At 33.8% G+C, this 16,064-nt stretch overlaps 2 protein-coding genes across 2 annotated transcripts; both read right to left on the bottom strand.

The window, feature by feature from the left end:
- Positions 1 to 494: 494 nt before the first annotated feature.
- Positions 495 to 10,137, bottom strand: LOC140049167 (uncharacterized). Its single transcript, XM_072093986.1, has 9 exons — positions 9,783 to 10,137; positions 9,222 to 9,702; positions 8,462 to 8,652; positions 8,128 to 8,199; positions 7,825 to 7,944; positions 7,268 to 7,390; positions 6,677 to 6,803; positions 5,589 to 5,731; positions 495 to 5,126 (listed from the first exon to the last, which is right to left on the bottom strand). The coding sequence occupies exons 1-9, from the start codon at positions 10,025 to 10,027 to the stop codon at positions 1,172 to 1,174; spliced, it is 5,457 nt and encodes a 1,818-aa protein (XP_071950087.1). The 5' UTR covers positions 10,028 to 10,137; the 3' UTR covers positions 495 to 1,171.
- A 265-nt stretch (positions 10,138 to 10,402) lies between these two features.
- On the bottom strand, positions 10,403 to 16,050 carry LOC140048901 (trimethyllysine dioxygenase, mitochondrial-like). Its single transcript, XM_072093703.1, has 7 exons — positions 15,983 to 16,050; positions 15,224 to 15,523; positions 14,522 to 14,637; positions 14,015 to 14,262; positions 13,207 to 13,355; positions 12,509 to 12,733; positions 10,403 to 11,876 (listed from the first exon to the last, which is right to left on the bottom strand). Exons 2-7 carry the CDS (start codon positions 15,496 to 15,498, stop codon positions 11,600 to 11,602), a joined length of 1,290 nt encoding a protein of 429 aa, XP_071949804.1. The 5' UTR covers positions 15,499 to 15,523; positions 15,983 to 16,050; the 3' UTR covers positions 10,403 to 11,599.
- Positions 16,051 to 16,064: the final 14 nt, after the last annotated feature.

Here is a 16,064-nt window from a genome sequence, read left to right as displayed (position 1 = left end):
GAAATGTACGTGGCATCAAAGAGTGATATATATTCTTTGGTGGCATGCACACCTCGATCGCGTTTTTACGCTCGAGTTTGTTTTGCTGTTTTGAATATGGAGCGCTAACAGAGTCATATACATAAGGAGATATAAGAAATAAACATACACTGTGAAGAGGGTCTAATCAAATACTGTACAGTAAAAGTGTTATGCGTTTGAAACGATTTCAAAGTAAAGTTGACAAAGTCTTGTTATGCTACAATCGTTTTCTAGAGCCTTTTTTAGTTCATTTTTATTTTCGATTTTGTCAGTTTTCTCAGACTTTCTTCTCACCTCCACAGTTTTTAAAAATTAATTTTAAGTACAGTACTGTATATCAATCTCATGCCTGTCAAATGACTATTTCATATTACAGTACTGTGTCTGGTATCAAGTAAAATTGTAGACTGGGAAATGGTACTGCGTATATTTAATCAAAAAACAAAAACGACAATAACCCAATGTTAGCATTTTCATTAGAACTTTTATTTAAAAAAAGATACTGCATTTCGAATTTCTGAAATAAACCTATTACATTGTTAATTTTAAAACAAATAGTATTATTTATGTATATTTTATTCACAGAAAACATTTTTGAACTTCATTAAAAAATTATATGTAAGTACAAGTGATTTTTAAAAATAATTTATGTTCTATTAAATACATTTTACTAATTTCTTAAAACTTGTACTAAAAGTAATTAATTATCAAAAACTTCATTGATGGTTTACATTGTATTGAAAGCTCTGCCTACACATCAAACTAGTTTGACAAAAAAGTTTGATGTACTCAAATAATTATGGTAGTGATACTGTATGACATCATCGTGTCCATATTTTGGCACATCACATTTTGTTGTCACATAAAGTTTGATAATATAGACAGAGCTTAACAGAGTACAGTTTAATTCCCTTAATTTAGGATAAATAAATAATTTGGTAAACTCCTTTTTAACGTAGCAACAGCCATATTCGACTGGGCTCTTTTAAGAGGATAATCAGCAGATAAGCTCCTCAAACTCTTCCCAGTTTGTATGCGAGCAGCGGGAACCATCAACTGAAAGTTTAATCCCAGCCTTAACAAAAAGTTCCTACACAAGCTCCTTGGGACTATGCTAAGTCATATACAGTTGGACAAATTAATTAATTAATTAATCAATTTCAATCTTCCACCATTTTCGATGCGGTTCCTTGAGACCCAATCTACTGGTTGCAGCAGCAAATGAAGCTGATTTAAAGTCTTTCTCATACAGTTCCTTTATCATCTCATGTTTATCTAACCTCACTCCAAAAGGATTTGAGTCAAAGGTATTGTAGTACTGCAAAAAGGTTTTATCTCTTTTAATGTAGTCATTGGCTGTCCAACAAGAACGATTTCCTTCAGAATACCTAGTACTGTTAGGTGCTTTACGACTATGAGGTTGATGTCTATTGTAAGGAATTGAATCTCTGTGACTCCGTCGTGAGAATGGAGAACCAGATTTATGGTGCTGATATTTGTAATCAGTACTTTGGCCATATCGACCATGTCTAGTTGATTGGTATTGGCCTCTTTGGCCTCCTTGGTATCGATACCAGTCATCAGGACCTTGCCGATTCCACTTCTCAGAACTTTGGTAGCCGTATCTTGGTGACTGCCTGCCACGATCTTCTGAAGTAGGATGCTGGTGCCTTTTATCAAGATCTCTTTGAGAACCTGTACACATGAACCTAGCATCTGGACTGGAAGAGTGTCTTTCTGAACCATGTTGACCATACATTGATCCACCACCAAACTGATACTGGTGCCCATGCCTTTGCCCATGGTGGGTGGGGCTTCTAGAATATCCTCCATGAGACTGATGTTGGTGCCTATTAGGACTTTGCCCATGGTGGGTGGAGCTTCTAGAATATCCACCAGCAGACTGATGTTGGTACCTGTTAGGACTTTGCCCACGGTGGGTGGGGCTTCTAGAATATCCACCAGCAGACTGATGTTGGTACCTGTTAGGACTTTGCCCATGGTGGGTGGGGCTTCTAGAATATCCACCAGCAGACTGATGTTGGTACCTGTTAGGACTTTGCCCATGGTGGGTGGGGCTTCTAGAATATCCACCAGCAGACTGATGTTGGTGCCTATTAGGACTTTGCCCATGGTGAGTGGGGCTTCTAGAATATCCACCAGTAGACCGATGTTGGTACCTGTTAGGACTTTGTCCATGGTGGGTGGGGCTTCTAGAATATCCACCAGCAGACTGATATTGGTGCCTATTAGGACTTTGCCCACGGTGGGTGGGGCTTCTAGAATATCCACCAGTAGACCGATGTTGGTGCCTATTAGGACTTTGCCCATGATGGGTGGGGCTTCTAGAATATCCACCAGCAGACTGATGTTGGTGCCTATTAGGACTTTGTCCATGGTGGGTTGGGCTTCTAGAATATCCACCAGCAGACCGACTTTGATCTTGATGAGTGGGTCTTCCATCAGCAGACGGAGGCCTATTATCAGGATCTAGTCTTTGATTACTTTCAGTCGATGTCCCTTTAACTCCAGATTCTGTATCTGGATTTCTCTGACAAAGTGTATTGCTTGTAGGTTTGTACCTTTTACCATCATTACCTATGAAAGATATTGTCTTCATATCAAGAATTTGTGATCTAATTGCAACAGGATCATCAATTCTGTATGCATCAAGATCATCATCATCTTCTTCTTCCTCTTCTTCAGATGACACAGAGTTAGAAGAATTTGATGAGGATGAACTTGATGAGGATGAACTTGATGAGGATGAGCTTGATGAAGATGAACTTGATCGTGAAGGTGGTGAAGTATTTATTGTGTCATCTTTCTGAAAACTTGATTGATTTTCCTCTTTACCATTGGAACTACTTCTTTTTTTAGTTGGATTTAACTTTCCCTCAACATCTTCTTCATCACTGGTGCTGCCACTTGTCTTATTTCTTGCACTGTCTCGTCGTTTTTTAGATTTTCCTTTACTGGTTTGTGTTGAAAGGCTACTTGCAGTTTCTACATTTGTATTCTTTATTTCACTTTTCTTTTCAATATCTTCATCACTTGTCTCACAATTGGATCCACTACAGGGTTGACTTTTCTTTTTATTTTTGTTAATTTCATCAATTAACTTTGTTGATTTTTTAGCTTTTTGAAAGACAACCCTGTCATCATCCTTATCGTCATCACTTGTCCCACAATTGGATCCACTACAGGGTTGACTTTTCTTTTTATTTTTGTTAATTTCATCAATTAACTTTGTTGATTTTTGAGCTTTTTGAAAGACAACCCTGTCATCATCCTTATCTTCATCACTTGTTCCACAATTGGATCCACTACAGGGTTGACTTTTCTTTTTATTTTTGTTAATTTCATCAATTAACTTTGTTGATTTTTGAGCTTTTTGAAAGACAACCCTGTCATCATCCTTATCGTCATCACTTGTCCCACAATTGGATCCACTACAGGGTTGACTTTTCTTTTTATTTTTGTTAATTTCATCAATTAACTTTGTTGATTTTTGAGCTTTTTGAAAGACAACCCTGTCATCATCCTTATCTTCATCACTTGTCCCACAATTGGATCCACTACAGGGTTCACTTTTCTTTCTATTTTTGTTAATTTTATCAGTTATTTTTGTTGATTTTTTAGCCTTTTGAAAGCAAACTCCATCATCGTCCTGATTCTCATCACTTGTTCCACAATTGGATCCACTACAGGGTTGACTTTTATCTCTATTATTCTTAATTTTATCAGTTACAATTTCCTGTTTCTTAGATGTTGATAATTCAACATCTTCCTCATCACTTGTTCCACAATTGGATCCACTACAGTGTCGACTTTTCCCTTTAGTCTTAAGGTTATCAGTTACAATTTCCTGTTTCTTAGATGTTAATAATTCAACGTCTTCCTCATCACTTGTTCCACAATTGGATCCACTGCAATGTCCTTTTTTCTGATGATTATCTGTACTTCCTTGGCCAGATGCAGAACTTTCCTTTATTGAGTAAGGGACAATATTACTAATATTATTAGCCATACTTTTATCTGTTGTTCTTTCCGTTTTCTGATCATCATCTTCAAAACCTCTATTCAAATTACCAGATGTTGATGGTTCTTGTTTGTTAAGATTTTCTAATAACTCTCTTTGTCTTTGTTCTTCTTTAAGTTTGTCTTCAAGAATTTGTTTTTTTCTTCGCTCTACTTCCTGTTTGTCGAGATCTTCTTTCTTCAGTTTTCCCAAGAAAATTTCTGAAATAAATTCCACTGAAGATGAGCGGGATCTGCTTCTTCTTGCAGGTATAGCAATGGTCTTTGATGAACTCTTTTCAGCATCATCATTTTTGACTACCCATTCAAATGCAATTTCTTTGGATTTTCTCCTTGGTTTATCTTTTAAATTCTTTTGTTTTTTAAGTGTTGGTGGTGAATTGTCATAATTTCTTCTACCCAAACGCTTTTCTTTTCCAGAAGAACTTCTGCTTCTTTTTCTTCTTCTTTGGTCTTTACTTATTCTCCTTTTTCTATCTTCCACTCTACTTTCATTTCTTGAGTTATCTGATTTTCGTCTACTCTTATTCCTTCTTTCTTCACTACTTCTTCTCTTTCTATCTTCTTCTCTATCATTACTCAAGTTACTTGATCGTCGCCTACTGTTACTCCTTCTATCTTCACTACTTCTTCTCTTTCTATCTTCTTCTCTATCATTACTCAAGTTACTTGATCGTCGCCTACTGTTACTCCTTCTATCTTGTTTAGTACTTCTCCCTTTTCTATCTTCATCTCTGGAGTTATTTGATCTCCGTCTACTGTTACGCCCTCGTTTTTCATCTTCTGAGCTACTATATAGTTTCTCCTTTTCTTTAGATTTCCATTGCTTTCGTCTACTACTATTTCTTTCACTTGATGATGATGACGATGAAGATGTCGCTGAACTAATTGATGATGAGCGTGATCTTACTGAACTTCGTCTGCCTTTTGGACTTGAAGAGCTGCTAGAAGAACTATATCTTTTTGTTCGTCTTTTCTTGCCTTTATTTCTTTTACTATTCTTAGGTGATCTACTACGTCGTTTCATTTTTGCAGAGGCTTTCTTTTTTCTTGGTTTATTTATCCTGTTTGAGAATAAAATAATACCAATTAGTAGCTATTCTCCCTAGTTTGTTTAACTTTTAGATATACATATATATTTTTATTAATTAGTAGTTGTACAGTAGTATTTTCAGCAGGCAATTTTTATCACGATGGCTTAGATTTGATTTAATTTATATTCAGAAAAAATCAATATATTTATCCCAACAAAATATATATATAATGTCTTATCAAAGCAATCTAACAACATAATGCTGAGCTCCGGAGATCAAAGGGTTTATCTGTGGCTGCGATATGATCAGTTCCACACCCCTTAACAGACACTGCGCTCCAAAGAGAATATGTACTTAGTACAGTACAGTTGGTATTGTCGCAGGCAGACATAAGATCAAAGGACTGTTACGAGTTCCTATCTTGGCAAGGCGAGCTCAGTGTCCTGTCATTAGATTGCCTTGGTCTTTATAGTACACAAATAAAATACTCACTTGTCCTTGTGTGACAAATCATGCTTCAGAAACTCTTTCAGGGCTCCTGTTGACTTCTCCATCATGAACCTCTGTAGAGCCCGCTCACTGGAAGCCTTTGGCAGAACTGTGTCTGGTGGTGGGGACTTGGCTGATTTTGGTTGCTACCCCACATGGAAAGAATGACATCATAAAAACAACATTCATTTAGAAAAAAAACATCATAAGAATACCCAATTTGTTTTAATAGTTTTTAAAAAGTATGAAGTTAATCAATGTTTAAAAGATTAGTATGATGTCAGACACCCATATAGAATTGAAAGATTAAATGTTATGTTTATCAGTTTATCATAGAGAAGAAAACCAATTATTGATTTTTCAAATTGTATTTTGGCAAAATGTCATTAATGTAAAATAAAATAAATGGTAAGTGATCAGTTTAGAATGCCATAGATTTGCAAAAGCAAAGTAAATAATAGCGACAGAAAATGATTAATTCAATAATTATAAAATATTAAATTAAAAATGCAGATTGATATTTTTGTGTGAAAAATGATTGGAAAGTTTGATATTTAATACAATACCCATCATTGGTTGGAAATTAATGATTGTTGCAATCCACAACAGGTGACATCAAAGACAATGATATTGGTATACCCATCAAGTAGTTATATTATACAGCATCAGCAATGAGTTTGACATGAAAAAGACAAAACAGGCTAAATCAGTAACAACTAACTAAAGTTTCTTTTTTCTTTTATTTATCTTCACTATGTCTTCACTTAAAAATTAAATAAACTAGCTCCACATAATATAGGCAATTTTGATTTTAAAATACAGAAAGATGGGTCATAAAATGAATTTAAGGTCACAAATAGCTCCACACATTGACTAGTGGTAGTTTTAGTAGAGGGTTCCATGGGGCTTTAGTTAACTTCCTGTTTGACGTCAGAATTTGCTTCTTTTGACCAACAAAACAGATTCAGAAATTTGTCTATGCTAATTATAAGACAGTGAGTGATTGTCATCGTTTGGGTCAAAATAATAATATAATATATATAATAACACACAATACAAGGTGCACATTTGCATTACTTTTACACACTTACCGAGGCCTTAATCTTGTCTATGCATATTCTTTCCAAACAGATTCTTGCTTCGGTGTTGTTTTCGTTTATTGCCAGTACTTTATGGTAACATTTGATTGCACCATCAGTATCCTTGTCATTTGCTAGTCTGAAGAATTGAATGGCAACATTACAAGTATGGGGTGCTCAGGAAATGAATCATATTTGGAATTTCCCAAAATATGGTATTTCACTCTCACATACACACACAATGTATTACAGAGAATTTATAAACCCTGGTACAACATGGAAAATATATTTTTTGAAAGCTTCGTTAATATGACACTAGCAACCAAAAGTATGGCTCAGAAAGGTAAATAATTACAATATGATGTATTATATAGTGCAACACTACAAAAAGTGCATTCACCTGCAATATACAAGATATGAAATTTAACAGTCAAACGATGTGGACAAATTGTTTTGAGATTTGATTTTCAATAATTGTATCACAGTTCCTCAATTCATTTGACAATCGATTCCATAGTTTTCTTCCATTTTGCTTGATAGCTTTCTAAATATGAATTATAATCTGTGAATAAACTATTAACTACATAAAACTAAATGTCTTACTCTCTAGCATTCTCCAACAGAGTCTCAGTTAGGTATTTAGTAGCATTCCTGTGAACAGGATTTAACTTGAGGGCGCTCTCAAAGTCATCAATTGCTTTATTAAGGCTTCCACGATTGGCATATCTGAAGGGGGAAAATGTAAACAATAAATGGCTATAGCTCATATAATTTTACAAATTACTACTAACACTATTAACAACATCCTGATTTTGCTGAGACACAGAAAGTAAAAGATTATATAATTTGTATTCTATGATACAGGTGTCACATGTGATTCCTGTATGATAGGCTATAAGCCTAACCTAAACATGATAGAGGCACTAAATAATATGCTGTATTACAGACTTTGCTTATGGTACTTAACATTCAGTGGAGATACAGTATGGAAAATGTGGTGCAAATAGACGAAAACCTTCATGGTCTAGTAAACAGCAGTTGACTATAAATACCAGTATAAATACCAGTTGCTCGTGCAAAAAAACAACTTAATGTTATTAATAGACTGTATGTATTCTTATACCATAATGACTGTATATATTTATAGTGTGTTTACTTACAGTGCTCCTCTGGCTACCAGTGCTTCTATGTTTTTAGGATACATCTGAAGTGCCTTGTCGAACTTTGACACCGCTTGCATGTAATCACCTGATTTGAATAGCAACACTCCCTTAGCCACACTGAATTTAGTAAATAGAATCGAAGAATTTGGTTATTTTTAGTAACACTACAATAAAACAGATTGATGCCCTTTAAGAATTGTGAGAAAAAGTGAGAATAAAATGTAATTGTGCCTTGCAATGTTGCTTGGTTTATGTCCAGTACCCGAGAAATATGATATAAACTTATTACAGCCTACTTACATTTCCATAGACCATTTACTTGACTGTACAGAATTCAATCCTTCTGCTAGTTCAGATTTGTCAAAAGCAGACCTAAAAAAAAAAAAGAATTTCATAAAAAAAAAAAAATTCAGACACAGTCAAAACTTTGTGAAAGACGACATTCTTTTAACTAAAACAATTGTACACAAGATATATTATTACTCTTGATTATCGATACAGTAGAACCTCTATTAGGTGGACAGCTTTGGGACCCAAAAAAGTGTCCTCTTCATAACTGGGGTGTCCTTTGAATAGAGGTGTCTCAAAGGAGGGGTTCTATTGTATTTAAAACAAAATACTTTTTCAACATTACTTTTGTAGGCCTCTCATTAGTGACGAGAACTCATTCCCTTGCAATCCCAGAATAGGAAGGAGACTGTTTAATGAATATGGGTTGTCAAATCCTGTTGAGTTGCATAGTATGGTGTCATAACTTTCGAAGCTTTCATCCAGTTCAAGACCTTTGCTGTAATGGACGGGTACATCCGAATCCTCTATCAAACCCTGCAAAAAGTACTTTAAGTTATTAAAACCAATTCATTTCCAATGTTTATAGTAGGGAAATGTGTATTTGTTCAAATAAAATTGGTAGATATTTAGGACCATAATTTGATTGATCACTATGTGACCTTTTCAGTGTAGTGTGGGCTGAATTTATGGGGCTCTCAACAAAACCGTTTTAATTGAATACTTTTAAATGTTTATTTTATGTTATGCTTCTTTGTTGAGGTGACCTTCTTGAATAAATGTTCATAATGTTTATTTCCAACAATATAATATATAACATAATTAATTACATGTTTTTTTTTTTTATCAAAAAAGTGTTTTAAATCATATTGTGTACAATTTAGTTAAGATGCAAGGCAATATTGATACAATAAAGTTCAGAAAAGGAAAAAAAAGACTTCACTTATACATTAAAAACAATGTCTCTGTTTATACATTTGTTTGAACTCGACAAGAGATTTACATTTTTTTTAAATAAATTTATACCAAGTATAGTAAAAACCAATTACAAAGAAGTCAATGTAGACATATGAACAATATTTAGTTAAAATATAAAAACGTTATACCAAAAATAAATCCGGGTCGCCGTTGGTCGTTTCCTGTGTCTTCAAACTCACTATGACCTTTGCATCTGGAACAAGTTTTAACACTTGACATCTGACCAGGTCACCTACAGAAAAATCTTCAACTTTGACACTCTTGGAGTAACGATCACAAAGTTCTGCAACTGGCAGAAAAGCTACTGCATTGATATTGCCAAACCATCTTTCTTTTTCACCGCAGAAGCAAAGTAGACGTACAAATAAGCCAAAGTCTTTAAGTGTTAAGATGCGGCCAATCATTACATCATTTACCGCTATGATACTGAAAGTTCTCTCATGATTTTCTTTACTTGGCGTCTTCATGAATTGTTCAAGTGGCGGTAAAACTGCGTAATGGTTGTCGTCTAAAATTGTATTCGATGGTTCGCAGCAAACTAAATCTTCACTCTTAAAAAGCATATCAGCCTTTTTAGCAATGAACAATTTCATTTTCTCAGAAAATTTTCTGCAAAAAAAAATATTATGTCAACATTTAATTTATTCACAAATTATAGATTCCTGTAGATGACCCCTGCTCAAACTTACCGCGCAGATACGTCACTTGTTCCACTTAATTCAGACGCCGGCGGTTCTGCACTTGAGGCTAGCCCTACACATGGGCCAACTGTTGCTGGTTGGAGTTGCGGTTCTTCCCCGACAAATGCAACACATGATGATGCTGATGATGGGCCTTCTTGCTGACCTGGGAAAGTTCCTTGTTCATTTTGCACGAGTTCCTTTAGATCTGCGCCATGAAAATGAACGGCTCTTTCCCACAGATGTCTATCCATATTAAACTATACAAACCTAGGTATACTAATCTTAAAAATCATAATAAAAACAGTTTTTTGGAACAGTGAAACTCTAACAACACTCCAATATAAACCGCTCTTTCATTTTATTTTGCTTCGCTCGCGACACACTATAGAGGGCGGCAAACCAAAACATGTTGATGGTGAATATGGAACGCCTAAAGTGTCTTCTATCCATAGGTATTAAACATATTGTACATGCTTTTATCAAATATCGGTGGGTTTTATGTCGGACAAGACAAAAATAATATAAAACAATTTTACACGTTTTTTTTATTTTGTCCTTGGTACATATGTATCGAATAATACGTTCCAGAGTTGCAAAAAAATGGTCCATATCCATTTATTTTATTAAAACCTTTAAATACATATTATATTCCGTCATGCTTACCGTATAGTACTGACCAAGTTTCAAATTTGTTGGGAACACTGAATATAAACCTCTAAAGAATAATTGGCAACATATACAACTCTTCCAGACGCCTTTTCGTTGGCCCAAAATACTTTCTGGAAAGTACTGTTTTTAGAATGCATTTTACACAGTAGGAAAAATATTACTGTATTACTGTTGGGAAAAGTTTGGGTTTTAATTTAATTTTCAGGAATTCAGATTTCTGGAGAGTTAACTGTATATTGTAGAATATAAAATAAATTTGTCAAATCATAACAATATTATGGCCTATAACTATTAATGTCACCAGTGCATTCATTTAAAATCACCAATTAAGTAGTATAGTACATAAGTAATTACCCAATAAAATTATATACAGTATTTTTCTATTTTCATAAATTATATGTATTATATATCATAAAATAATACCACAAACAATAATAATTTAGGAAAGAACAGTGTAATAATTCCTTTATACAGTATCCTGTACTAATATATTTATTATTCATTAGAAATAAATATCTACCACATAAAACTATAAATTAAAATATTGTACAAGTGTAAAATAATTGTAAATTGAAAAAATATACTGTAGTTGGAAATCAACAGGTGTTTTGTTTTTTTTATGGTAAAAATAAAAATTTAATTAAATTGTAATATCAATTTAATTGTTATTGGATTAATTATCTTTTTATTAATTATTTTAGTCTTTGTGATGGATATTTTTATAGTGAATATATAAAAAATAAAATAAATTCTTAGATTTATAATTTCATATTAACAGATATAGTAAAACCTGGGAAGTACTCTTTTATCAAATATATTGTCATAATAAATAGAGATTTTGATTGGCAACGGTAGACGACCTAGGAACTAGTTAGGTCGTGTCAATTGTTTGTTTGTTTGTTGTTTTATTGATTTCCACAAATAATACATAATATATTTCTTTTATAAATAATTAAGTATAAATGTGGATGGTGGTCAAAATAAGTCTAAAAATAGACTTTAAGCAGAGACCTAAAAATTAAGAAAACTGTGCCATGGTATAAAGCGAAGAAGCAACATCCATGCATGTGTATAATGAATTAACTTGACGTAGTAGGTCGTAGGTCATCGCAAACCGCAAGACTCCTAATTATTTCTTTTTGATTGTGCCAAACTTAGTAAATATTTAAACCAGCAATAGTTCTTAAACGACTGTTCAACTGGTCTTTTGGAAGGTAGCATCCAGCCAAGACACGGCTGCCATTAAAGGAATTTCTTCCATGAAGAACTCTCCAGTTGTCAACAAATAACACACGGCCGGGTGTCAATTTCATCCTCAGTTCATTCAGTGGTGAATTAATTTCTGCAGACAAAGCTTTAAGTGCCTTGTAGAATAGTTTGGTGTCTTCAAAGGAGGTGTGTGAAAGCAATGCTCGATCGAAAGGGTTGTACCTATAAGATAAATTAAATAAATGGTAAATTCAACTTTATCCAGGTCCAGGTTGTGGTTCCTGGGACCGTGTACATATAGGGTCCTGGACAAAATGAATGCTGGCACCAAGATTATTATTTCAGTATTACGCTCTGTCTACACTATCAAACTATATGTGACATACGTCATATCCCTACCATATTTGGGAACATCACACTTTTTTTGTCAAACTAGTTTGATAGTGTAGTCAGAGCTTTAGGCAAAAGCAGGGCAACATTTCAAATTAAAGAGTTGTTTTTGGAGAATTATTGTAACTGGAAGTTTTCATTAAATATAAAAGTGTTTTGGTTCTCAACATCAAATAAGCAATTAAAAATATATGTCATTCAATTTATTATCATTTACTAATATAAAAGTAATGAATACATGAGTTGTATGGGAAGTAATTGACTGTTATACTCAATAAAGCGTAATATTCACTAGCTTACCGCATCAAAAAAAATTCTCCATTTTTTCCCAAAAAGCTGAGCATAAAAAATGTAATACAGTACGATACTTTCAATTGTTAAAATTGAAAAAAAATAATGCGATACAAAATATAAAAAAACACTAAAAAACTATTTGTTTGGTAAATATACAAATTTGAATTCACCTAAAAGCATCAATCTCTTTTGTGATTTTATTTTCTTGAATCAGATTAATAATACTTATAACTTCGTGACCATCTCCAATATATTCAGCTCGTATCGGGATTCGAGCCAAAGCTTCATAATAATCAGGATGTTTAAGTTTAAGAATGCTGGCAGCATTGAAGCCATCAACCAGAAGATTTTCACCTCCCTCCCCATCATGATGAAGGATATGAAACACTTGAATACTGCAAAACAGAAACAGAGATTTTTGAACATTAAATCTTGTGCGACTATAGCTTGCTTAACATTCCCAGAATTCTTTCAGGTCAAAGGTCTGTCACAGTTTTTTTTTCTCCTCTTTTCAAGCACCTAAGACTAAAGTTAATGTGAAAAAAAAATGTGATGTGCCCATATATGGGGATGATGTCATATCACTACCATATTTGGGCATAACACACTTTTGTTGAACTAGTTTGATAGTGTAGACAGAGTTTAATTCATTGGCGTGTCTTACAAACACCAGTGTCTGATTAGATGATGATTGAAACAGTCATATCCGATGACACCTTTCCCACGGTGGCTTACTTGTTAGCTTGTATTTCAATGGAGTTAATAATCTATTTTTTAAAATAAATCTATGGTGAAAAAAGATTTCATGCAAAAAAAATATGATTTACCAAGGAATCTCAGAGAAATAATAGTAAAATTCTATGCTTACCCACTAGCTTCAAGCAGATATGTATTATCATTGTGTGGACCTATAGCATCACTTGTGTAGGCAGTATCGTCAAAAACTTCATTATCTGTGAAACCCCAGGATTTTCCAAAAAATGTAGGCCGGACATGACCTATTCGTTCCGACAATTCCTACAAATTGATAGTAAAATACTATTAAATGATATTTGTATATAATTGCTACATGTTAAACTAATAGGTTTTGATGGTACTAAATGGCACCACAAAATCAATCAGGCATAACAGGCACTTGCACATGTCCACAAACCGAACAAATTAAATCAGTGCTGTGGTAGAAAGGCTTTTTTACTGGAAAAGGGCCGGGGTAAAAATCAATGTTAAAAATCGTTGAAATCTGCAATCGTTAAAGTTGAACCGAGTTCAACTTCAAGGTTACGATCGTTAAAACTGACCAATCAAATGATTAACAAATGTGGTCATTGCAGTTTGTGAAAATATAGGTACACGCTGACGATTCTTGAAATTTTACAACCCGACGATGTTTTTAACCTTTTTTGTACACTTTTAAGGTCTGATATTTCAAAATAACAAGTGTAAGTCAAACTAATTTTCAACTTTAAAAATTCAAAGCAACTCGCCGTAACGTTACGTCGACAGGAAAACAGGCAAAGATGTGTCCTACCGAAAGACTATCTCTATCAGTTTCAGACAATTTATTCCATGCAGGTATTCAATAATCCATATAAGTTGTTTATCTTATGTTCATAAATTGAAATGAAAAATAAACTGAAACTGAAACTGAATAATAGGAAAGTTCCAAGTATACTTACCACTGTTTTTTCCTCAGTAGGTGGGCACTCTCCAACAATTCCAAAACCATACTTATGAATATTCATGAGCACTTCTTTAAGTGATTCATCATTATTCATAAAGTCCTTATATGGCACATCGTCTGGCATTTCTTTTTGGATTTTTTCACCATTCCATAACACTTTCTTCACACTATCTTGAAGATTGGAACCTGGTGAATTTTGCTTCAACCAAGATAAGTTATAGGTGGTTACATGGGTGTCTTTCCCTGCATGAGTGGAAAAGAAATAAATGAAGCAGCTTAATTATACACAAGTATGTAGTGGCTCAACTGGTTTCCAGTCAGCCCAGCCCCCTCTAAAATTCACAAATTGAAATGCAAAAAGATAGGACATCAAATTATGTTATGCACTTCATTTCACTACTTTTAGGCCATGTCCCTCTCCCCCCCCCCCCCCCAACCTTATTAAAAAAATCCTGGATCCACCACTGTTATTAACATAATTATAATTTAAAGAACATCTTACATGTAAGTTTGATTTTGTCATCATAACTTTCAACACTGACTGGAGCTTCATCAACATCAATAACAAATGAATCAAACAGACGTTGATTTGTTTTCTGATTGTAGCATTCTGAACATCTGCAGTCAAAGAGATAAAAACACATTATTTAGATGTTTTCTTGAAGGTATTAGGACTTGAGAACTAAGCTTGATTTGTCCCGTTCGATGTCATTTAAACTGAAAATTCTTCATATTAATAGGGCAAAACTAAAGCCCTGTCTACACTATCAAACTTTATGTGACAACAAAATGCGATGTGCCCATATATGGACATGATGATGTCATATCACTACCATTATATGGGCACATCACACATTTTTTTGTCAAACTAGGTTGATAGTGTAGACGGAGCTATAAGGTGGTGGTCAGACCAAATTTATAGAATCCTAGCTTTAAATAAATTTATTGACTTTGCTTGCACTTTAAATAATTGAGTAGTAATCCAATTTAATCCAATTATAACTTTTACAATTTCTAATTTTCTTTTTAAATCTTTCTTAGGGTTTAAATCTTAAAACAATGACCACCTAGCGCTATCTTTTAAAATCCAATATTTACGGTCTATCAAAACTTTTAAAGTACAATGATTGAAACACTCGGAATAATATAGAAAAGAAATCATCGCTGATTGGATATTAAATGATGTCATTTAAAAATGTTGTACCTGCAATGATCTCGTAGCCAAACATACGGAATCTTTAGTGGCACAGCGCTCTCTACAGGAAGCTCCAGATAATCCTCATGTTGTGCGCAGAGTTGATCTTTAACAGCACTAAAACCTGTAGAAGATTGTCTAAGAACATGTATCTGGTTGAGATTCGTATTTGTCAATTTAAACGTAGATCTGCTTGAAAAATAAACTTTGCCAAGTTTATTTTTAGTTGTCTGTAAAGTGCTGATTAGGGCAGATAGCACTCTAGTTCTGCAGATATTGTTCATCTTTGTCACAACTGATAACTGAAAACTAGAAAGTACAAGTAAACACTGGATTAAACATCACGATTAGAACATGTCATTACACAACAATGGGCATGTCCACAACTGTGTCCAATTCTGTCAATCAATAATAATATTAATAACAGGTTAATTAATCTATCAAATAGATTACAAGTCATCTGCAATTCAATACAACATTGCACAGAGGTTGATGAATTGAAAGGACTCACTGGTGTGTTTATTTAGAAAAAAATTCGCAATAAAAAATATATTATCCTACAGTTTAGCTAATCATTTTGTTGTTTTTAGGACCCTGGAAGGATGTATTTCTGCTGGCTGACAGTGACACTGACTTTTAAATTGTATTCCCCCTTCGAGAACTGTCTCTGTAGCCTTGGAGAACTGTCTCTAATTTTTCATTTTTGTTGTTAGTAGTATGGTTAACAATAATTCAATTTTTCACTCAATATATACATAACATACTTACATTACATTTGCTTCAAATATTGGCTGAATGATGATTAAAACAGTAAAAGTCAACACAACAATAACACATTGAATACTGGGTG

Source organism: Antedon mediterranea, chromosome 5 (assembly GCF_964355755.1).
Source record: "Antedon mediterranea chromosome 5, ecAntMedi1.1, whole genome shotgun sequence".
In the NCBI taxonomy this organism is placed as follows: domain Eukaryota; kingdom Metazoa; phylum Echinodermata; class Crinoidea; order Comatulida; family Antedonidae; genus Antedon; species Antedon mediterranea.
The sequence above is the reverse complement of the archived record's forward strand: the minus strand, read 5'-3'. Positions and strand labels throughout refer to the sequence as shown.

What these genes read in the sequence shown, in the direction of transcription:
- LOC140049167 (XM_072093986.1), bottom strand. Translation starts at nt 10,027, where the DNA reads ATGGATAGACATCTGTGGGAAAGAGCCGTTCATTTTCATGGCGCAGAT. An exon ending in AGTAAATGGTCTATGGAAAT is followed by an intron (nt 7,945 to 8,127) that starts GTAAGTAGGCTG and finishes TACTAAATTCAG; the next exon opens with TGTGGCTAAGGGAGTGTTGC. An exon ending in CTGTTGGAGAATGCTAGAGA is followed by an intron (nt 6,804 to 7,267) that starts GTAAGACATTTA and finishes TCAATTCTTCAG; the next exon opens with ACTAGCAAATGACAAGGATA.
- LOC140048901 (XM_072093703.1), bottom strand. Translation starts at nt 15,498, where the DNA reads ATGAACAATATCTGCAGAACTAGAGTGCTATCTGCCCTAATCAGCACT. An exon ending in TGGCTACGAGATCATTGCAG is followed by an intron (nt 14,638 to 15,223) that starts GTACAACATTTT and finishes CTTTGACTGCAG; the next exon opens with ATGTTCAGAATGCTACAATC. An exon ending in TGACAAAATCAAACTTACAT is followed by an intron (nt 14,263 to 14,521) that starts GTAAGATGTTCT and finishes CCACTCATGCAG; the next exon opens with GGAAAGACACCCATGTAACC.